This window comes from Sorex fumeus, unplaced genomic scaffold (genome assembly GCF_029834395.1).
Source record: "Sorex fumeus unplaced genomic scaffold, SorFum_2.1 ptg000007l, whole genome shotgun sequence".
Taxonomy (NCBI): Eukaryota; Metazoa; Chordata; class Mammalia; order Eulipotyphla; family Soricidae; genus Sorex; species Sorex fumeus.
The window spans coordinates 22,953,932-22,978,481 of NW_026606064.1; the positions used below are offsets into that span (position 1 = coordinate 22,953,932).

General features: G+C 37.5%; 1 protein-coding gene across 1 annotated transcript in view; it reads left to right on the forward strand.

Annotated features, from left to right (window-relative positions):
• CCDC73 (coiled-coil domain containing 73) overlaps nt 1-24,550 on the forward strand; it is a 101,180-nt gene that overhangs the window by 67,618 nt on the left and 9,012 nt on the right. Inside the window, 5 exon segments of the mRNA XM_056135482.1 lie at nt 2,129-2,233; nt 9,730-9,840; nt 14,269-14,397; nt 23,122-23,311; nt 24,434-24,550. Coding sequence (XP_055991457.1) covers nt 2,129-2,233; nt 9,730-9,840; nt 14,269-14,397; nt 23,122-23,311; nt 24,434-24,550 — 652 coding nt within the window.

Genomic DNA, 24,550 nt, shown 5'->3' on the forward strand with positions numbered 1-24,550 from the left:
GTTTCCATCCTGAACCCCAATCCCTGCCCCAAAGCAGAACTGAAATAATTTATTTTGTATTGTTTGTTATAAAAAAAAAAAACTCTGAAAATGCTACAAAAAAGTTTCCTTAGAGGAAAGTGTGTGAAGATTGTTGTATTTCACCCAGGGGCCATTAAGAACTTCTAAAAGAGATCACTAACAAGTTGGTAAAGGTTGAGCCTTGTGTGTGTGTATATATATATATGTATATATGTATATATGAATATATATTCATATATATGAATCCATCTATATGTAAAAAAATTGCCCTTTAAGATTGGTTGCCTCCTACTTTAAACCCCATCAGATGTGGTGTGGTGCTCTTGGAGGAGTATGGGTGGTGTGAAGTATGAGTTATGTGGTCCAGGAATAGGTTCACTCATGGGTGAGGCTCCATCCAAGCATGTGGAGAATGGCTGTGAGCATGGTGGAGCTTGAGTTCTGGAGATTTTCAGCTGCTGGGGCCGTGTCCCTTGGGGTGGGGAGGGTCTCACCTGCCCCCCCTCCCGGGTGCCTCCAAACGAAACAGCCTGGCTCAGGATCCAGTGGCATGGTTATAGCATGTATTGTGTTAGGCTCCTTTCCTAAGAATTCAAAGTTATGGGTGAATTTTGAAGAATTTATGAACAGAAAAATCACTTTACTCAGAAATTCTAGATTATACTTATTATACTTATTACTTGAAAGTTGCTAGGAAAGTACATCGTAAATATTCTTACCACACACAAAATTATATGTTCCCTGATAGTCTAGTGGTTAGGATTTGGTGCTTCCACACACAAAATAATTGGTAATTATTAAGGTGATAGAAATGTTAACTAATTTTATTGAGGTAATGAATTTGCAGTATATGTGTGCATTAATTCATGATGACATTGTGTACCTTAAGTTTGCACATATTTTATGCCATAAAGTTAGAAAAATATTAAAATATTTTAAATCATCATCATCATCACTGTCCTCCCGTTGTTCATCGATTTGCTCGAGCAGGCCCAGTAACGTCTCCATTGGAGACTTTGTTGTTACTGTGTTTGTCATATCGAATACATCACGGGTAGCTTGCCAGGCTCTGCCGTGTGGGCGAGATACTCTTGGTAGCTTGCTGGGCTCTCCGAGAGGGGCGGAGGAATCGAACTCGGGTCGGCCATAGTGGCTGCATGCAAGGCAAATGCCCTACCACTGTGCTATCCCTCATAAACTAGTTCTATTTTTACCTTGATAGTTTTTTGACCAGTGGTGTCCTGGCAAAAAAATATTGAGATGTATATATGCTAAGAACACTTTTTTTAGGACATTATAGTATCATTTGAGAGCGTTAGCACTGCGGTAGGGCGTTTGCCTTGCGCGCAGCCAGCCCGGCCGAGCCGGGTTCGATTCCTCCGCCCCTCTTGGAGAGTCTGGCAAGCTACCGAGAGTATTCAATATGCCAAACACAGTAACAAGAAGTCTCACAATGGAGACGTTACTGGGCCCGCTCGAGCAAATCGATAATTCTTCTATTTAAAAAAAGCATATGAAAGAGAATTCTTTCTGATTTTTTTCTAGTCTGCTTTTTACTCTATTTTACTTTAGTACGTATCATGATGTCCTATCCAACTAGTATAATAACATGTTAGTAGTGATGTATTTGGGAAAGAAACTAGTAAAAATTTTAGTTCTGAGATCTTCTTCACACTTTCAGTATTGTGTAATAATCCAAGGCCTAGTTTAAAAAAAAACCTATTACTTATTTAGGGGACTCAGAAATAGTACTTGGTAAGAAATCATGTAATACTAAATTTTTAGCAGTTAACTTTGTTTATTTTAGCCTATTGATTATTGTAGCATTAAAATTAAACTATATAGAAAATTTAATAGACTAAGAAATGTATTTGATTAATGAGTTTAGAAAAATTCCTATTGCCTTAGGCTGGAGCATATGCTTTGCATGGGAGAGGCATCAGTTCAGTTTCCACTATCACATGGTGATCCCCTAACCACTGAGTGGGGAATAGCCCCTGAGCATACTGAATATAACCCCAAAACAAAACAAAATAACTAGAAAAAAGAAAAATACCTATTTTAAACTTTTTCAACTGACATCATATTTATATATATATATTTAAAGGATATCATCATTTCTTTCCAACGTATGCAGCAGTTACTTCAGCAACAGACTCGAACTAATACTGAAATGGAAGCAAAAGTGAAGATGTTAAAAGAAAATAATCAGGTCGTTTATATTTTTGTCGATACCGGTAAATAATTTTATAGATTAAAATTAAATATATTTATGTTTCAATATATTTTTATTGAGTTCTACAGGTTTTGTTTTTTCATTCATCTGCCCAACTTTCTCTGAAATTATTTTGAATTTTAAAGGTAAGATATTGGCCTCTGTCATTGATGTGGCATTAATGTTTAAAGCCATGAACTAAATTTTTTTAAATTGCTACTTAACTGTTCTATTAGATGTTTCCTCTCTCCTTCCTTCCCTCCTTCCTCCTTTCCTGTCCTGTCCTTCCCCTTTTCCCGCTTCCCCCTTCTCTTTTCTTTTCCTTCTCAGAGAAGGAGCTGAGCTTCAAACAGAGTGGCCATGATATGCTCCTTTGAAGGGATTCTTGGTTATAAAGGACGAACTGAACAAATACCAAGAAAACTAAAATTCTCTCCCATGTAAAGAACAGCTTGAATAGGTACCAAGCTATTTAACAGTGGTGCTTGCACAGAGGATTCATACTGAGAACAATCTCATGCCTTAGGCTTTTAATGTTCTGTGGTAACTTTCATATATTTAAATTCTTTATCTTTGAATTTTTTTGTATATTAAGTTGGATGAGAAATGGAGTATACATTGATGACTTAGGGATTTGGCTCAATCATTCTCCTGTCTCTAGCTGCCTCCCAGGACCAATTCTTTGCTGATGATATTTTAACCTTTTGTTGCCCTGGAACCTGTTTGGCCTCATCTTTCCAGCTTTCTTTCCACTGTTGTTGGCTGGTTAGGTACTGGTGAGGAGAGGCCTATGTTCTGCTATTGACCTTTACCCCTGATTATGGCAGAGAGGGTCTGAGTTTAATTTGTGTACCTTGCAGCATCTAGTTCCAGGTTGGTAATGCCACAGCAAGTGAGGCAAGTAACTTGGCAGCATTTGAGTTCCCAGTCCAGGTACTTAGCTTGCCTGGGTATTATAATTCCTTGATGCTCACCCATCTGCTGTTGGTTGGGGAAGGAAGAGATTTCATGAAACAGGGAGATTGACTTCTCCATGCACACTCAGGACGTGACACCTGGCTTCAGCAGCATCCTGTGGAGGGTGGAATCCAGTAGTGGGTGCAACTCGATTGTGCTGAGTTGTATGGCAAGCCCCTTAAGAACCTGTGAAGATCTGTACTTGTCTTGTAAGTATCAACATGCCCAGGGGTTAATGACATGAAAACAAAAAAGTACCACAATAGAGTAAGAGGAAGAGAGAAATAGGGAAATGGTAGAAAAGAAGGAATAATCACAAAGTAACATTAACAGAATATGTAAAGCCCATTTTCGTTGAATGGAACCAAAACCTAACCAAAGGAATGCAAGATTTGTCTCTCATAACTGATGCACTATGACTTCTGACTTCCTTATTTCTCTTGCTTGCTCCTAGTAGTGTAGGAGTTAGACCTGGAAGAGGGAGAGGAAAAAGGGATATTAGAGTCGTTACACTTCCTCTTATTCCATCACCTACTCTAATTAAAGACTAGCAAAAACAGTCTCTGAAATCCAGTTATAAACAAGTGCTCCTCCACTTCTGTTGTCTTCCATGTAGATTGACTAGTGGGATTCTTTCTTTAATTTGTTGGAACTTCAACCAAGAAACATAATATATTTACCCAAATTCTCTGAATAGCATTTGTTAGGATCATCTTTTACAAAGGATTTGAGGCATACAAATTTATAAAAAACAGTAAATTATTCATTCTAGCCATCTAATTTTATGATGAGATAAAGATACAGAAATTGTGAGAAAGCAGTTATAGAGTTTATAATTAGAGGCAAACTATGACTAAATCTTTGTCCTAGTCCTACTCTAGCACTATTTCTACATTACATTGCTAAGGTATTTTTTTCCTAGATCGATGACACCTGCCATTTTCGTAAGATGATTTATATAAAAACCATATTTAAAATGTCCTTCTTGAACACTTAATCCAGTGTGTAAGTACTGTTGAATTTACAGGGCCTGCAGTAGTCAGAGATACATAGAGTCTATGTTTCATTGAGTTAATGATAACTAAATATGGTTCCAGGATTTCTTAACTATCACAATTATAGGTACTCCAAAATGCTTGTCTCTTTTGCACAATTATTATCTGAGCCTGGATAGTACATAGAGAAACTAGTTTCATGTAGTAAAATTTCAAAGTTTTACAGGATAGAATTGTCAGCTTTTTATTTTGTAAGTAAGGACATTAAAAAATAAATAGTACCATCTATCATCACTTTCATTTTATGAAAGAGAACATTTAAACACCACAACTACATTAAGGCTATAATCTCAGGATAAAGGACAATCCTTTATAGGAAAAGACATTTGATGACCTTATATTGACTCTTTTTGCCATGGACTAGTGAAATTTTGTCATGGATCAGTACTTGTTTGTAGACTGGTATTGGAGAACCACTGATATATAGTATAACAAAATATTAATGTTGAACTGTTGCCGAGGATTATGCTGCATAGATATCCTAAGTGTTTTCTCAAGGAGCATTCTAATTCCACCTGTACTAAAAGGGATCATTACTCTTCATAATGGCCTGCTGTTTTTCAGTGCTCTGAAATCAAACTGTCATCTGTCTAGCTTTTTTAATAGTACAATTTGGAGCACAGTGATCTAAACTTGAGAAAGAAAAAGAAAGAGAGAGATGGGAAGATTTCACTATGATTTAATTATAGTTTAATTCTGATATGGGTACAATAATACTGGGATAGTTATGGTATTAACAAGAATAATAAATATATTGCTTGTATAGTCACAGTTTTATATTGTATTTTTTCTATTTTTTTGCCACACCCAGCAATGCTAATGTGTTACTCCTGACTCTGTACTCAGGAATTACTCCTGATGGTGCTCAGGGGACCATAGGGATGATGGGATCAAACCCAGATCAACCATGTGCAAGGCAAACGTTTTTATTTTAACTTTTCGCAGTATATATTTTTAGAAAGTTTTCAGATTTATTAATTGAGATTAAAACAAACCAATGATTTCTGATAGAATATAATTTTCCATAACAAGTACATTTTCGCTAATTTAAAAGTCTAAAGAAATAGCACATTGTAAGACCTTGCTAAATATTATTAAATTAACAAATGAGTAACAGTGTATAAATTCAGATTCCAAATACAGATTGCCAGGTAAGTGCTTCTGTTAATATATTGAAAAAAGCTATTCACATCTCTCTCCTCTGGAACTGCTATAAAAATACATTCATAAGTGCACAGGAACAAATATCTCAGAAAAGAAAACTAAAGTTTCAAAAGCGATGAGATAGTGCAGGGGATGAGACTTGTTTTCGCAAGACTGACCCCAGTTCAATCTCCAGTATTACATATGGTCCCCTGAGCACTGCTAGGATTAATCTCTATACAGAGAGCCAAGAGTAAGCCCTGAGCATCACCAGGTATTACCCAACTCCCTAAAACAAAACAAAAAATGAGAACTAGATGGACAATTTAGTAGCTGGTGAGAGAAATTAGAAATCCAAGGGGAAAATGCAGAAATGATTAGGAGTCGCAAACGTATTTTTTCTGTATATTTGTTCAGTTGAAGTAAAAAAAACCTAGAGGGCTTGTTTATGAAGCTATTGGATCTCTAAATTCTCTTTTCTATTTTGCACAAATAGTTACTGCGTGTCTTCTGCGTATTAGAAGATCAGGGCTGAGTTTGAGAGCCTGAGGGACAAGTTGGGGATATTTAGTGGTGTACTAGAGACAACTTGTACCACAATTCATAGAAATGTTTTATTTTGTGAACAGATTGTTAAACCAGGGTAGCTTGAGACTGACAGTGGTGGGAATACTTAACTCTATTGAAATAGGTAAATGCTGCAAATTATGTGATTGCTGCTCCTTTCTCTTCCCTGTTCTCTCACTCCTTCTCTTTCCTTTTTCTCTACCCCTCCTCCACCTCCCTCTTCTCTTCTTTCCCTCCTCCCCTTCCTTCCTATTCTCCATTCACCAGTACAATTACTAAGAATATTATATGTTAAATATGGTAGAAAGCTTGATTATTGAATTCTGAGTCTCCAGTTAGATGGAAATTAGGCTTATAGTTTTCAGGTGGGAAAAATGGAAGTTTTTTTTCCTAGGAAGACTAACCTTCTCAAGAGAAAAGACTATTACAGTTTCGTTTTCTCAATGGTCTATGGAAAGTTTGCTTATCAAATTGAATGAATAAACTAACAAAGAGGAAACTATGAAATCTGTGAAACAGGAGACTTATCAAGGAAGTGTGGAATACTCAGAGAAAACCTGATCTTTGAGGCAGGCTACAAAAACATTAAGTACAAATTAAAAGAAATACCTAAAAATATGGAAACTGAGTGGGTTTGGAGATAACTCATCATGCCTTGCAGGCATGAGACCATGGATGTGATTCAGGTTGGCACTGCTATTTTGAATCCCTGGCGCCACCACAAAGTATGCAGTCTCTGGTCCACCATAACCAAGTATGTTTGAACATTACAATTAGAGGATTAAATCCTAGGCAAGCATCACAATTAAATGTGTGTGGACCCGCCACCCCATGAGCACTATAACAAAGTATGCTGGTCATCTCAACAGCCAAGAACCAAACCAAACCAAACCAAGAGAATACCTGATACAGGCAGTTTTTTTTTTTTAACCTCACCAGTAGTGCTCAAGGGCCAGATGGCCATTCTTGGTTATGCTTAGAGACCTCTAGTGTTACAGTTATTATACTCAGGGATGCTCTGGAAGTCATTTCTTATCTGGAGTAGAACTCAGGTCAGCCTTATGCAAGTCTTGCACCCTAGACCCTGTATTATATACACAGCCCATAAACTATTTATTTTACTTAGACGTCTCTGTAGGGACAGGAAGTGATTAACTTATCTACTACACTGTTTGAAGAACAAATGCTTATAGTATTTATTACTATGCTAGAAACTGTGGTATAGTCTCATTTCTTAACTTTATATATCTTCTAAAATGGTATTATCAGGGGCTAGAGTGATAGTACAGTGGATAGGGCGTTTGCCTTGCACACAGCCAACCCGGGTTCGATTCCCAGCATCCCATATGGTTCTCCCAAATACCGCCAGGCGTAATTCCTGAGTGCAAAGCCAGGAATAACCCCTGTGCATTGCCGAGTGGGGCCTAATAAGATAAAAGAAAGTTTATCAGTGTAAATATATACTGCAAAATATATTGGCTAGGAGGTTAAATTAGTACGAATCAGTTTAAAATACAGCATTGTATATCATTGTCCAGTCATCTGTTCTGAGACACTCATGTTGTTCCCAAATTTTGGTTATTGTGAATAGTGCTGCACAGTGAATACGGGAGTACAAATGCCTTTTTGGAATAGAGCATACCAAGCACAGGGGGTCAGAAGCAGAGGTGAAGGGGAGGGAACATTCAGTTCGTGTTGGAGGGAAGCAGACACTTTAGTGGAGGGTATGTTGTTAGAATGTTGTATGCATGAAACCCTATCATTAACAATATTGTAAATCATGGGGCCTCAAATTTTTAAAAAATATGTCATTGTATAAAAAGCAGAAACCATTCTATTATTACATGTAAATGTATAGAAAATATATGATATAGAAAATATAAAAATACATTCTGAAGTAAAGGCAATCAGAATAAATTTTCACAAGAGCTTTCTAAGTGTCTAATTCTTTATGTGCGAAAGCAGATTTTTATATTAAAATTATAAAATGAAATTATAAAATGCTTTTTATACTGTTAATTGTGTGTCATTTTTGCATTTTAGTATACAGTATATAATTGACAGCTCTTTAAATATAGTGAATACTTTAAAATGTCATATATCTATCTGTATATCACAATATAGGAAGTAAGTAAGACATTTATTTTTTTTAAATGGCTAATTGCTGGAGAGATTGTACAGCAGGTAACATGCTTGTCTTCCAATAACCAACCCAGATACAATCCCTGGTATTGCATCTGGTTCTCTGAGCTCTGTCAGGAGTACATGGTGGGTTATTTTGTTGTTGTTGTTTTTTTTTTTTGCTTTTGGGTCACACCCAGAGATGCACAGAGGTTACTCCTGGCTCTGCATTCAGGAATCACCCCTGGCAGTGCTCAAGGGACCATATGGGATACTGGTAATCGAACCCGGGTTGGCCATGTGCAAGGCAAACACCCTACCCGCTGTGCTATTGCTCCAGCCCCGGGAGTACATGGTTGACCCAGGTTCAATCCCCAGGTTTAAGCCCCACCAGGAGTGATCCCTGAGCGGAGTCAGGAGTAAGCCCTGTGCATAGCTGGGGTGGCCCCCCCACCCCCCAAAAAGCAAAACAGGCAAATTGTAGAATAACACGGTATGTATGATTCGGTCTCACCTGTATTTAAGAAGTTATATATATTTGTATTCTTCTATACAATTTCTTGTAGAATGTACAATAAACTACTAAAGTAGATTCTTCTGAGGGAAAATTGTAGAATCAAGACAGAAAACCTTCACCTTTCTTTCTATATCTTTTGTGTGGCTTGAAATGTTTACTTGGAATGTAAATAGCTTTAATAATGATTTTTAAAATGAACTTAAAAATTCCAAATGTAGACATATATATAAATTCTTACAATTGTACAATTTATATTTTTATAGAATTTTACTTAGATTAGCACTGCTATTAATGACATTGATTTAACAGTTATAAAACTTAAACATTTTAGGATTTGATGGTGGGAAAGGTAGCATGTTGGTACTTATATTATAAAGTAATAGGTTTACTGTCACTGTCACTGTCCTACCGTTCTTCATCGTTTTGCTCGAGTGGGCCCAGTAACGTCTCCATTGTGACAATTGTTATTGTGTTTGGCATATCAAATATGTCACCAGTAGCTTGCCAGGCTCTGCCGTGTGGGCAAGATACTCTCCGTAGCTTGCCGGGCTCTCCGAGGGGGTGGACAACTCGAACTCGGGTCGGCCATGTTGGCTGCGTGCAAGGCAAACGCCCTACTCACTGTGCTATCACTCCGGCCCAAGTAATAGGTTAATATGATAAATGTTGAAACTCTACTATAAAGTAAAAATTTGAAATTTAGAATGAAAACTGTATGTAAGAATTTCCTAACTAGTTATTTTCTAAAATAAAGTGAATAAAGAAAATTATTCTGTGGTAGTTAAAACATTTTAGTAAGGTTAGGCTGGATTATGCTACATTTCACATTTTTCTGTGCTGTACTTTATATTACTTTTTCAGTACATTAAAACTTATGCAGTGAAACTGAATAATGGCAATGTTTTTATACCCTTTTATAGCCATTTCTTTTTCATAACCTCCCCCTATTTCCTGTTAACTAAACTATAAGTACCTTTCTGTTAATTTATGAAAATTATTGTTGAGATAGCACATTATCACTGATCTGGATGGCACTTTCAGCATGTTAGAAGCAAAGGTCCAAGCAACATAAAACACATCAAAATTCATTAATGTGGTATTGATTATTTTTTGGATAATTAATTTTATTGCAGACCCTTGAAAGAGATAATGAGCTTCAAAGGGAGAAGGTAAAAGAAAATGAAGAAAAGTTCCTTAATCTTCAAAATGAGCACGAGAAAGCACTGGGAACTTGGAAAAAGAATGTAGGTTTATTAAATATTAAAATATTTTAATAGTTGTAGACATTTAAGATAACTAATGCTAAGAAAATACTGTAAAAATAACAGGAATAGAATCAGACATATTTTCTTCTTATGTCCATATTTCCAAGAAGTAAATGCTTTTCAAAAGTTACATTTAATAATATTTAGTACAGTGCTTTCGTGCATGATAAACCACACAGATATATTTATACTTAAAACTTGAATGACTTTTCATATGTGACAAAGGAAAAATAATATATTTTTTCATAAAGCTCTTGCACAGCATATTAGTAAATGACTAAATTATATTGGTGTTATGTTTGTTATCTGTTTCCTTCCCTTGGCAATTTTGTTGAGGTGTATTAAAGTCATGATTACAATAGGCATGCTATAGTTGAGTTCTAGAGTATTCAATGAGTTGACAAGTTATAGCTATTTCCTCAAACCACATTTGTTTGTTTTACACTTTTTTGAATTTTACTTTCAGTGAAATAAGGTATAAATAAAGTTTCACTTTGAAGATTTGTGGATTTGGGGTCTAAAAGATATTTCCATGGGTAGGGTGCTTGGCTTACATGCATCCGATCCAGATTTAGATCCCTGGTACTACATTTTGTCATCCAAGACCCAGAAAGACAGGAGTAAGCCCTGAACACCATCTATTATGGCCCAGAAACCAGAAAAAACATATATATTTGTGGATTCCAAAACGTTAACAAAATTTAAAAATTTAACATTTTTACTGTCTTTACATTCTTTATGGACTGGAACAATAGCACAGCGGGTAGGGCATTTGCCTTGCAAGCAGCTGACCCGGCCAACCTGAGTTTGATTCCTTTGCCCCTCTTGGAGAGCCCGGGAAGCTACCGAGAGTATCTCGCTTACACGGCAAAGCCTGGCAAGCTACCCGTGATGGATTTGATATGTCAAACACAGTAACAACAAAGTCTCATAATGGAGACATTACTGGGCCCGCTCGAGCAAATCAATGAACAATGGGAGGACAGTGCTACATTCTTTATGAGTATCCCAAGATACTACTGAGAGTATCCCACCTGCACAGGCAGAGACTGGCAAGCTCCCTGTGGCGTATTCAATATGCCAAAACCAGTAACTATAACAGGTCTCATTACTCTGACCCTGAAAGAGCCTCCAATGGTTGGGAAAGATCAGTAAGGAGAGGCTGCTAAAATTTCAGGGCTGGGATGAATAGAGACGTTACTGGCACCTGCTCGAGTAAATCGATGGAACAATGGGATGACAGTGATACAATGATATATTCTTTATAAGAATTATCACAATACAAAATCACCGTGAATTTATGAAACTAATTTTGGGAGATTAAAATGGTGTTCTAAGTTAGCATGATACTTTCCATGTAGTACCACTTGTATGTAAATTTAGTGACTTCATCTTTTGTAACAGCTACGTAGTACTCCATTGTGTAGATGTACCAAAGTTTCTTTAACCAGTCATCTGTTCTCAGGCACTCAAGTTTTTTCCAGATTATAGCGCAGCGGTGGGGCGTTTGCCTTGTGCGCAGCCAGCCCGGCCGAGCAAGGTTCGATTCCTCCACCCCTCTCGGAGAGCCCAGCAGGCTACCGAGAGTATCTTGCCCGCACGGCAAAGCCTGGCAAGCTACCCGTGACATATTCAATATGCCAAACACAGTAACAATGAGTCTCACGATGGAGATGTTACTGGGCCCGCTCACGCAAATCGATGAACAACAGGAGCACCGTGCTATTAATATATATTTTATATTATTTATATGTTATATAATTATGCTATGGGTCTTTGGTAGTGGTGAGGTGTGATAAATGTATGCCAAGATCATTAACATTAATATATTTATTATAGAGTATATTACCTTTACTACAATAAAATATTTGTAAATACAAGTATAACAAAATACAAATATAATTTTAAATACCATTGATAACATTTTCTGTAAATGCTTTAAGTTTAATATATGGTTCTTGACTTCTTATTTTTTTTTTGTCATGCTGTCTAGGTCACACATGAAAGACACTCACTTTACCACTGAACTGTATCCCTGACCTCATTCTTAATGTTTTTAATTCATTTCCTGCTAAATTGTACTCCTGATTTTTATTTTAGAAACAATGGGTTTTTATGATTATTTTATAAGATTTACCCAAATTTCAAAACATATTTTGTAGTTATAAAAAATACCAAAAATTTGCTTAATAATCTGCAGACTCATAAAACAACAAATCATTAAGCAACAAGCAAATGTTCATTTTAGCTTCAGCTGGTCTCCATTGTATACCAACACTTCCTTCTTATTCCTTATGTTTAAAAGACCACTGAAATGATAATGTCATGATAAGGAAAACAAAGCAGTGAAAATAGAACATATACTTAAGTATGTCATCCATGCATAGAGAAAAAGAATAGTTAATAATCTAAGAAGCCAAAACATTTGATTTCCCTTGAGACCACAATCATACCTTTCTGAAATGGAGAAAAATTGGATTAAAAAATTAAGCAGGACTAGAGAGATAATAGAGGTTGTAAGTCTTTTGGTTCAATCCTACTTGGGTCCCTGTCATTACATGTAGGGACCACCTAAGCTCCACCGGGAGTCATCCCTGAGCACAGAGCACTGCCAGATGTGGACCAAAACTGCCACCCTCCTCCCCCATTCAAATAATGAAAATTAAACATTTGATTTTAGTGGAGAGCTCTCTAAGTAAATATAAATATGAATAAAATTATCTATAAATAAAGATTAAATGGCTGTTTTCTTAAGGGTTTAGATGTATGCCTACGTAAATTTTCTATTTTGTTTTTTGGGAGTTGGGCTTTGGGCCATACTCAGCAGTACTTAAAATTACTTCTGACTTTGCCCAGAAATCACTCCTGGCAGGCTCAGGGATCATAAAGGATTCCAGAGTTAATTGAACATAGGATAGTCAAGTACAAGCCTCTCTATATAGGTTTTCCACTATTTCTCTTTGGCTTTGCTTTTCCTAGATTTTGCTTACATATCAGCAGCGCTTAAGAACTAATTCCTTGCTCAGTGTCCAGTGGTTGCTTCTCATGCTGTTAAGGGGACCATGTAGTGCTGCAGTCTAAACTGGGGCCCAAGAATACAAAGCATGCACTCTAGCCCATCAAGCTGCCTTCCCGGCCCTTTTCAACTTTCTTTGTTTGAGGTGCCAGGAATAAAACTCAGGGCCTCCAGCATCTGGAAAAAACCTAAGTGCCCGAGAACAGATGACTGGTTAAAGAAACTTTAGTAGATCTACACAATGGAGTACTATGTAGCAGTTAGAAAAAATGAAGTCATGAAATTTACATACAAGTGGTACTACATGGGAAGTATCATGCTAAGCGAAATGAGTCAGAAAGAGAGGGACAGACATAGAAAGATTGCATTCATGTGGGGAACATAAAGTAACAAAATAGGAGAATAGCCAAGATAGGTACCAGGAGGTTCACTCCATTGCTTGGAGGCCAGCCGCACATGCTAGGGGAAAAGGCAGCTCAGATAGAGAAGAGAGCACCAAGAAAAGGGTGTTGGGGGGATCCTCCCAGGATGGGAGATGCATGCTGAAAGTAGACTATAGACTGACAATTAAAATAGACAATTAAATAGACAATTAAATCCATAGTATCTACAGGACATTAGGACATCTAACTTGAAATGTTTATCATGCATTTGGAATTGTGACTTAATATTTGGAGACTAGAAGGTAGGTAATGTGTAGATTTAAAGATTTATTAGAATAAAGGTGAAAAGTGAAGATTTAGATATATAAGATAATCTTTGGATTGGGTGGAACATTTAGAAAAAAGGGCTAAAGAAGAAAGCCTTGAACAATGTCAACATCTAGATAGATATATATATATGTGTATATATGTATATATATATATAAAGAGAGAAAGATAAAGTGTTTCAGGTAAGAGAGGAGAGGTATGATTTAAAAAATAAAGTAGGATAAATAGAAAAACTGTTTCAAGAAAAAGTATTAACCTATTATTAAGCAGGAGAGACTCCTAACATCTGTAAGACTTACATTTCTTATCTTTTGGAGAATTAAAAATATTGGGGCTGGAGCAATAGCACAGCGGGTAGGGCGTTTGCCTTGCACGCGGCTGACCAGGATTTGATTCCCAGCATCCCATATGGTCCCCTGAGCACCGTCAGGAGTAGTTCCTGAGTGCATGAGCCAGGAGTAGCCCCAGTGCATTGCCGGGTGTGACCCAAAAAGCAAAAAAAAAAAAAAAAAACTCAGTATTTTTATGATTATTAAATTGTATTACATACTCAGCCCAATTCAGTATATGGTAGCCCTTAATAATTACCTTGAGATTTTTTTTTACTATTTCAGAAACTCGTGCAAAGAAAATTTTCATACAAAGCAACAAACCTGCTCATTTTGGTTAAATTTTTATTAGGTTGAAGAACTTAATGAGGAAATCAAGGAGATTAAAAGCGAGTTGTCATCACTTACAAAAACTCATACTAAGTTACAAGAAAGTTATAATGAATTATGTCATCAAAAGCTTGAGGCAGACAAGTTTCAGGTAATTCAAATTTGTTGGGGGGTATAAAAACTATTAAAGAAATTAGGATTATCATCTATTTTCTCCCTTATTTATGTTTTCTGTTTCTCCCCACCCCTACCCCTGCCCCATCCCTGCCTTTCAACTTGACAAATCTTCAGTGATTGCAGCTTAGCTCTCATGTTTTTAGTTTTGTTGAGTCTGTGTTTGGAATGTGTGGCTATACCACTCACCCATATCACCAATTTAATGGAAGCCCTAATGCCTGTTCACCCATTACTTCTTGTTATCTCGCCTCACCTTGATTTCTTTCCTTTTTTGTCGTCTCTAAACCTCTCAAAGATGATGTAGGAATCCCCCTTTAACTACAGTACATTTTCTCATCCTGTATTCTGTATATTACAGATAAGTGAGATCATTCTGTGTTTGTCTTTCTTCAGGCTTACTTCATTCAACATATCTTCCGATTCCAACCACGTTGCAGGAAATTGCATGATTTCATCGTTCCTTGCAACTGCATAGTATTCCCTTCTGTATATATACCAGATCTTCATAATCCATTCATCTGTTGTTGGACACCTAGGTCAATTCCATAATTTATCTATTTTACTGAGTGCAGTAGCGATAGCACAGTGGGTAGGGCGTTTGCCTTGCACACAGGCTGACCTAGGTTCGATTCCTCCGCCCACATGGCAGAGCCTGGCAAGCTCCTCGTGGCGTATTTGATATGCCAAAAACAGTAACAACAAGTCTCACAATGGAGACGTTACTGGTGCACGCTCGAGCAGTGCTACAGTGCTACTGAGTGCAGTAATGTGCTACAGTGCTACTGAGTGCAGTAATAGGCTACAGTTTTGAATTCTTTTGTTCTCTCTCCTTTGGGGTTGTTTTCATTGTTTAGTTGTGAAATTTATCTATCTTTTGTCTAAAATGTCTAAATTGGGGCCAGAGAGAGAGAGAGAGAGGCCAGAGAGAGAGAGAGAGAGAGAGAGAGAGAGAGATGTAGCCAACCTAAGTTTGACTGCTAGCATCCCATATATTCTACTGAATGCAAAGCCAAAAATAAGCCTTGAGCAGCATTCCCAAAAATAAGACAAAAAAGAAGTTTTTAAAAATGTCTACATCTAGAAAGTCTATTCAGTTACTTTGTTTTCTTTTTGCATCACACCCATTGATGCTCAGAGGTTACTCCTGTCTTTGTACTCAGGAATTACTTCTGGTGATGCTCAGGGATTCTGGGAATGGAACCTGGATCAGCCAAATGCAAGGCAAATGCCCTACCCACTGTACTATTGCTCCAGCCCCTATTCGGTGATTTTTTTTTAATTACATGTTTCATTTATGGAATTCCCATTTATTTTTGGTATCTAGAAATTCAGGTTGGTTAGGTGCACAAGCATGAGCTTGGCGGTGGCCAGACTGGAGGTGGCCATGGTCTGCTGCTGGATCGATCACTTAATCACTTAATCACTTAACTTCCCATTAGTCGTCGATTTGCTCGAGCGGGCACCAGTAATGTCTCCATTTGTCCCTGTCATGTGCTAGTGTAGCCCAATGGCATCTGTTCGCTCCGGGAACATGAAGAGCCTCAATCCGATCGTTCATGATCTTGATGAAGAAGTCTGACCATCTGGTAGGTGGGCGGCCACGTGGTCTTTTGACATTCCATGGAATCCAGTCGGTAACAGCTCTAGTCCAGCGGTCGTCTTTAAATCTCATTACGTGACCAGCCCATCTGATTTTTGACACCTTGGCAAACGAGACAGCGTCCCTGATTCTTGATCATCGACGGATGTCGGAACTCCGGATTCTTTCTCTCATTTGAGTGAAACGTGATATTCCGCACCCCTCTCTTGACATCAACGATCACTTCTTTGTAGAATGGTGAGATCCTGGTAGTGAATCCGCAATACAGCTCACGGAGGATCCTGATATATTGGGCTTGATTGCCCTGATTGGCTAGGGGCTGGATCGATAGCACAATGGATAGGGTGTTTGCCTCGCACGCGGCTGACTGGAGTTCAATTCCTTCGTCCCTCTCGGAGGGCCTGGCAAGCTATAGATATTATACATATTATATTATACATATATATGTATTATATTATACATATTATATATTTCTATATATAGAATTAAATATATACATACATAAAGTACATGTATATATTTCACTTCATTATATGTATCTTTTGTATTTTAATTACTTGAACATTTATTATGGCTATTTAAAAATTCCTTTGCTAGTTCTATTATTCCTGTTATTTCTGTTTATTTTTAATTAATTTTTCTGTTTATAAAATGAGTACTTCCACCTGTAACTATCTAGTACTTAAAAGGGGTCACATTCAGCTGTACTGGGAGGACCTTGGCCTACTGGAGAGCAGAAGGAGACATGTGACATTATGACCAAACTCAGAACTTCCTCCATGCTAGGCTTTAGCTCTGCTACTTGAGCATAAACTGTCTCCTCAGTCACAACCTATCTCATAATTTTTTATGAATGATAACTGCATTTTACGTTGCGGATTCTCTATTTTGTTTTCTTCTAAGAGTGTTGAAATCTGACATCTACTTGTAAATAAATTTCATCCTTTTGAGACCTGATTTTAAATTTAAGGGTGAATCTAGAGTAGCGTTAGTTTAAGGCTAGGTAAGGTATGAATATTTTAGGATATCTATATAATACCCTAGTATTTTTTCTAGGTTTTTTTTTTAGAATGCCCTAGTATTTGATGAGATCTTTACACTCTGTCTAGTTGAAACTCTGACTTCCCAGATCTGTGTGATTTGGGGGAATCATTCAGCTTGCAGTTCTCTGGAAGTTATTTTTCACTAGGCTTAATAGTCAACATCAGACTGAATATGCAGATGCTGGGGCTCTTTTTACATTTTGTTTTGGAACCACACCCGGCTAGTGCTCAGGGGTTACTCCTGCCTCTGTGCTGTGGAATTACTCCTCGAAGAGCTTGCAGGATCATATTGGGTGCTGGAGATTGAATCTGGGTTGGTGACAAGCAAGGCAAGTGCCCTAACTGCTGTACTATATCTCTCAAGCCCCTGAGGCTCATTTTTACACAGTAATTCCATCTTTATTGTTTTGCCTTGTTAATTACTGTTACCTCAACCTGTCCAGACTTTGATTTCATATATCTCTGATCTCTGAATTTTAACTTAGAGTATTTTGCTTTATGAGATGAGAAATTACTCCAGACAATCTGTCTCTCAAAACACGGTGGTACAAATAGTTGTGTACAGTGTCCAAGCTGGAAGGCAGGGTAGCCACAGGGTTAATCTCATTTCTTTCCTGTCAGAAAAGGCAGTTTGTCTTTTGGGCCATACCTGGCAGTGCTGGCTCTGCACTCAAGGATCACTCCTGGTAGGGTTCAGATTACTGGAGTACTGGGGAGCATACTGGGTTGGCCGTGTACAAGGCAAGTGCCTTACTCACTGTATTATATTTCCAGCCCCAGGAATGCACCTTTTTTCACTCTATGTAGAACATAGCCTGAAAAACTATTATTTCATATATATTTTTTTTAATTTTTATTAGTGAAACACCATGAGGTACAGTAGTAGACTTACAAATTTTTGTGCTTGGGTTTCAGTTATACAATGATCGAATACCCATCCCTCCACCAGTGCCCATTTTCCACCACCACTGATCCCAGTTTCCCTCCCATCTCCCATCCCCCACAACCTACCCTACCTCTGTGGCAGGGCATTTCCTTTTGTTATCTCTCTTCTTTTGTTTCATATATTTTATCTAGTTTTTAAATATTATAACAGAAATGATAGCACAGCAGATAGGGTGTTTGCCTTGCACATGGCCGACCCGGGTTTGATTCCTCCATCTCTCTTGGAGAGCCCGGCAAGCTACCGAGAGTATTCCACCCGCACGGAGAGCCTGGAACGCTACCCATGGTGTATTTAATATGCCAAAAACAGTAACAACCAGTCTCACAATGGAGACATTACTGGTGCCCACTCAAGCAAATCGATGAACAGCGGGAGCACAGTGCTACCGTGCATAGCAGGAAAGCAAGTTCAGAATGTATTAATCACCTGTGACTAGAAATACAGGTTTTAACATTCCTAGAGTAAATGTTAAAGGAAAGCATGCATCTTTCAGGGCTGGGGACAGAACCAAGCATTACATATATACAAGGAATGTGCGCTACTGCTGAGTACAGCCTGTAGCTTCTGATAGGCTATTTTAAAGAGATTTGTGAGTATCTCCTTCTTAAAGCAATTATTTTTGCTTTTATAATATACATATTATTTTCAAAGGGGATATATTTTATGATGTGCATGTTAACTCATTTATCTCATTCTTTATGTGGTTATTTAATAAACATTTATTAAATATTGTCTATATGCCATACACTTTTGGAAGTACAACAGTAAAAAGACTTTTTATTATTCTTCCAGAGTCCTGGGTTTGAAACCTGACACTGCATGGTTACTCAGCACTGACCTGGGAGTAGCCCCTGAGCACCATCATGTGTAGTTCAAAAAAGAAACATACTAAAAATAAACATGATTTTTAAGGAAACTTCCAGTGTAGTAGAAGAGTATTTGTGGTGTAGGATAAAAAGTCCTTAAATAGTGGCATATTTTCAGTATGGTACAGTGGATGTGGTAGTGGCACAAAAGAAGGAGCAATCAACTCTTTTAGGTAAGGAGGGACTACTGAGGGAAAATCTCATACAACAAAAGATTTTTGAGCAAGTTATTAAAAAGTAAGAATTCTCCAGGGATCCAGGGATTGCCCTACAATTCCTGAGACGCGCAAACCTGAGGCTTGTAAGTCTCTGAGTTTGGTTCCTGGCATCACTCCCAGATGTCCAAGTACAATCCTAGAAGCTCTTCAATTTGGCATAACAAAATAATGATCCTTGGCACACCTCAAGCAAGTATGCACAAGCATTAAAAGTGGGGTGTGCAATCTCTGGCAACCACTGCAGCTGGTGTGCAAACATCACAACCAAGTATGTGAGCACTAGAATGTATGTGTGACCTTTGGTCACTGCAACAATAATAACACAAAGGCAGGGGTAAGGACAAGAAAAAAAATTTAATAATGTAAGATTTAGAGTATTTCAAGTAGATGGAATAGCATGGGTAAAGAGGTTAAAAACAAATGCAGAAGACATACTATAGTGGTTCTAATGAATTTTTATCTTTACTGTGTCACAGAATTTTGTTTTCAGCTTTACTGTTTTGGGTTTTTAAAAAGCAGGAAAGGGATGAGGGACAGATGCCTTGTATGTAAAATGACCTGAATTCCCTCCCTAACACTTCATTGTCTCCCAAACACTGCTGTGGATAGTCCTGGCGACCCGCAAACATAGTCAGATATAACTAGGGGGGACTGCGAGTACTAACTAACTGGCTGAGGCCCTGGTGGTCCCTAGCACTCCTGGACATGAGATGAGCAGCACCATAGCAGCACCACATTGCTGGGCCTGAGGATTGACTGACTGGGTGATTGACCAAGTATTGCAGAGAGTGGCCGCTGGGCTTCCCACACTCTACTTCTCTTCTTGGTACCCTGTCCGCCCCGCCCCCCCCCCCCCATGGAATAAAAATAATAGCAGGGAAATAAAGTGGTTCAGTTTTCATTTTCATTTTATTTTTCCTCCTTCCCCTTCTTTCCTTTGATGTTGCAATGACCAGAGGTTGCACATGCTTTGTTGTGATCCTCACATATTTGTGGTTGTGGTTCTCTTCAGGAATCACTTAGTTGTGGCACTCACACATGTTCTGGTAATAATGCTCATTAGGGGTCATACTCCTGAGTAAGTGCTCATACCTATTTCTTTAGTTACATTGCTTGCTGGGTGGGACGAGGGGTGTATTTATATTTACAGTGCTTGCACACCTGGCTGTAGTAAGGCTTGAAATTGCTTGTGGTGCTTGAGATCTCAGACAGCCAGATGATGCCTGATACATATAGCAGAGCTGTCTGTATTGCCCCTGGTGCATAGTGAGTACTAAGCATCAGACTCAGAGCATCATGCTTGCAACACAGATGCATTAACCACTGAACCATCTCCCGGCCCCCAAATTTTTGGAGATTATTTTGGTGATGATATGAATGGGACAGAATTAAGCACAAATTTGTCAGATTTCTTCTTTTGTGAATTGGAACGCCTTCAAGAACGTCGAAGAAATAGCTAAGAGGACGAAGAACCTCCGGCTCCGGGCACACCTCTTTGATTCCACTGTTCTTCCTGCATTAACATATGCCTCAGAGACCTGGGCCCTACGCAAACAAGATGAGAACGCCATTCAGGTCTCCCAAAGAAGAATAGAAAGAGCTCTGCTTGGAATATCACGTTTCACTCAAATGAGAGAACGAATCCGGAGTTCTGACATCCGTCGACGATCAAGGATCAGGGACGCTGTCTCATTTGCCAAGGTGTCGAAAATCAGATGGGCTGGTCACGTAATGAGATTTAAAGACGACCGTTGGACTAGAGCTGTTACTGATTGGATTCCACGGGATGTCAAGAGACCGTGTGGCCGCCCACCTACCAGATGGTCAGACTTCTTTGTCAAGGTCATGAACGATCGGTTTGAGGCCCTCCATGTTCCCGGAGCGAAGAGATGCCATTGGGCTACACTAGCACGCGACAGGGACAAATGGAGACGTTACTGGCGCCCGCTCGAGCAAATCGACGACTAACGGGAAGTTAAGTGATTAAGTGATTAAGTGAATTATTATTTACTGTGTTCTCATTTGCAATGAAATATGTTCATGTCCTTCCCATTTTTATCGTAAACCACAAGAAAGTTAATTTGGTTCCTCTTACAGAGACATGTCTTGAAAGACTGGTCTGTATGCACATCTTACTCCTTACTTCCTGTTCATTCTTTAAGACTGGACAGTCTGGCTTCACTACTCCAATGATTGCTGCTTCCAGTTAGTTCCTCTAACACATTTTACACTATCTCTTGCTTGAATACCCTTTGATTTACCCTCAATTACATTAGCAATCATCTACTTTCCCCCCTGCCTCTCATACATTTTTTTCTTTTAAGAGAATAAGTTATTGTTATTACTTGAGCAACCAGGAGCTGTATACTTATATATAATTGAATCTGATCATCATATTTAAAAATATTAAAAATCAGAAGTTTTTAATTTCAAATATTAGAAATAGCCTCTAAGATGATCTTAAGTAATTTCCACCACAGGGTACTCATAATCTTTTTGTAATTTCCTTGCCTTAAATTTGAGCTCGATTTAGTTTCAGATTACTAAAACATAGAAGTGAGGCAATGTAATTTTGAGATTGATTCTAAACCTGGGTTCTTTCTGTCTTGTATGCTCTCCTTCCGTGCCATTCTCTGTTATTTTCAAATCTATATTTACAGTTTGATTTTCTTTCATAAACTCCAAATTCATACTTCTAATTATTTATTAAACATCTCTACCTTAATGCCTTATTTTAACTCATCAAATCCATCTAGTTTGTACTGAGCTAAAAATTTTCCTCCAGACCTGTTGCTACTTCTGTTTTCTAGTTTAGTGCATGACATTCACTGGTCACCATCTAGGTATCTAACTTAATCTTAATCTAACTAGGTATCTAACTTAATCTTAATCTAACTAGTCACCATCTAAGTATCTAACTTAATCTGAGTTCTGCAAATCAACTTTGACTTTTTTCTCTCATGTCCAATCATCCACCAAGTCCTTTTGGGGACTCAGAAGCAACTCATGAGTCTTCTCACCTCTTTTCATCTCTTTGATATCACATTGATTATTCTAGCACTCCTGAGGTATCTCAGCCTCATACTCTCCTCCTTTAATTTAGTGTTTTTTTTCTTCCAGACCTGTAGGTATATCCTACTAGTGATTTATAAAAATTAATATAATGGCTTATGATTTGGATTCTTTAAAAATTTGCCTATTTTTTTCTGTTTTTCCTCTCTGGATTTTTGAGTATAGGGACTATATTTTGTATTTTGTTCATTCATGTATCCTCAAGCCTAGCGCAATGCTCTCTTGTAAGCATGTTTTCATGCTCACAAGATGAGAAAAGATACTGAGTTATTCTCTTAAAGATACATAAAAGTACCAAATACTTAAAAACAACTTGCATCCATGAACTGCCTTGCAATTCAATACAATACAAAGGATAGTTCAATACAATGTGTATGGTAATGTGTGTGTATATGCTAGCTGAGCGATAGCATAGCGGTAGGGCGTTCGCCTTACAAGCGGCCAACATGGCCGACCCGAGTTCGATTCCTCCGCCCCTCTCGGAGAGCCCGGCAAGCTACCGAGACTATTCGATATGCCAAACACAGTAACAACAAAGTCTCCAATGGAGACGTTACTGGGCCCGCTCGAGCAAATCGACGATCAACGGGAGGGCCTTTACCTTTACCTTTACCTCTTTACAAATAATAGTATGCATTTTGTAAAGAAAATATAGTTGTGTTTGGGGGTGTGTGTGGGGGGGGTGCTGGAGAGATAGTATTGGGGTTAAGGTGCTTGCCTTGTATGTGGCCAGCCGACAGCACACATGTTCCCCCAGCCCCACCAGCAGTGACCTCTAAGCACAGAACCAGAAATAAGCCCAGAGTGCCATCAAGTATGGCCCCCAAACAAACAAACAAAAAGATCATCTGGCTTTCAAATTAATGACTGAAAAATTTATTTGCAATTTGTTCAAATGTTTTATATTTTTCAGCAACCTATTCATACATTAAATCTTTTCTATTTTATACTAGGTGCATTCAGAAGTAAATACTGAAAATGGAGAAACAGCAATGGAAAAATTAGAAAACACTGTCATAGGAAAATATAACTCTGAGCAAGAAATAAGGGAAGAAAATACTGTGAGTTTTCATCCAGATGCTGAATATAAAGAAAAGGAGGAAAAGAGAGGAGGCCCAAATATGGAAGAAATTCTTATAGAGGGTAATCTAATATTATAGTTATTTTTTAAATTATACATTTAGCTACCCTTACTTCCCACCTGCCAAAGGGCTGAAATTTAGGAAAATTAATTTATCAGTTACAATATTTGCTTTAAGGATAGTAGTGCTAATTTGTGAAAACTTTTCCACTTGATTATGTCTTAATAAAACAGGCTTTCTGTGGTCTATTCCTTATAGTCAATATTTTTCGGGAAAGTACATTTCTGCCTTCCTTTCTTACAATTTATTCCTTGGTTCTTTGCATTCTCGTTTGTCCTTACTGCCTTTTTGGGACTATTCTCTGGGCTATCAATAACCTTCTGATGAATACCCAGATCTGTTGGACTTTTCTGAATTCAAATGACCCTTTGTATTCATTAAAATAATTTTTTTATGATCTTATTAATTCATCTATTTGAAAGAGTTTTTTAATGAAGGTATTCTTTCAGTATTCAAAACCTAGACTCAACAGCCACTTGGTGGAGATATTGCAGAGAGAATGATTGGACTGAAAAAACTTTCTAAATACTGAACTTTGTATTCTAGATGACCTTAACTATGCTGAAATTTTTAAAAAATTGAATGAATAAAATTCAATTGAATAAAAATTGTCTTAAGTAGATATTCCGTACACTTGTCCAAAACCATTCCAAAGTTAAAAAATACTTGCATGGTAGTGAATAATTGTTATGATTATCTGTCTCAAAGAAGCCAGCTAGCAACTTATAGATCTAGATAGTATTAGAAATTATAGTATAATAATTAAGGTAAATTTTTATGTAATCAGCTGAGGTTATATGAAATTATACTTTATGTTCCTATTTAAAGTCAAAGACTACAGGAATAAAAAACATCTTATAATATTTTTAACTTTCACCATTTTAAACTAAAAATACTTTTGATCCCAGAAAATAAAAATTTAATATGAGTAGAGTTGAAGTTTTAGAACACAAAATATAGGCTTATGAAAAAGGGAACTCAATTTTTAACTAAAATTGGTATTATATTCGTGGTAGTTGTATGATGAAGTACTTAAAGGTAATTTTTTAATATAAAATAGGTTTTAAACAATCTTGTGAAAGTCAGACTTTACTATATAAAAATTTATTATTCTCATCATGAAATATACAGGTTCTTGAAAACCACTCCATAAAGGAAATTAATACTGTGGTACCCCAAGATGGAAATCAAAGTGAAATTTCTCTAAGCAAAACCCTTTTTATAGAAAAAGAATTAGTCA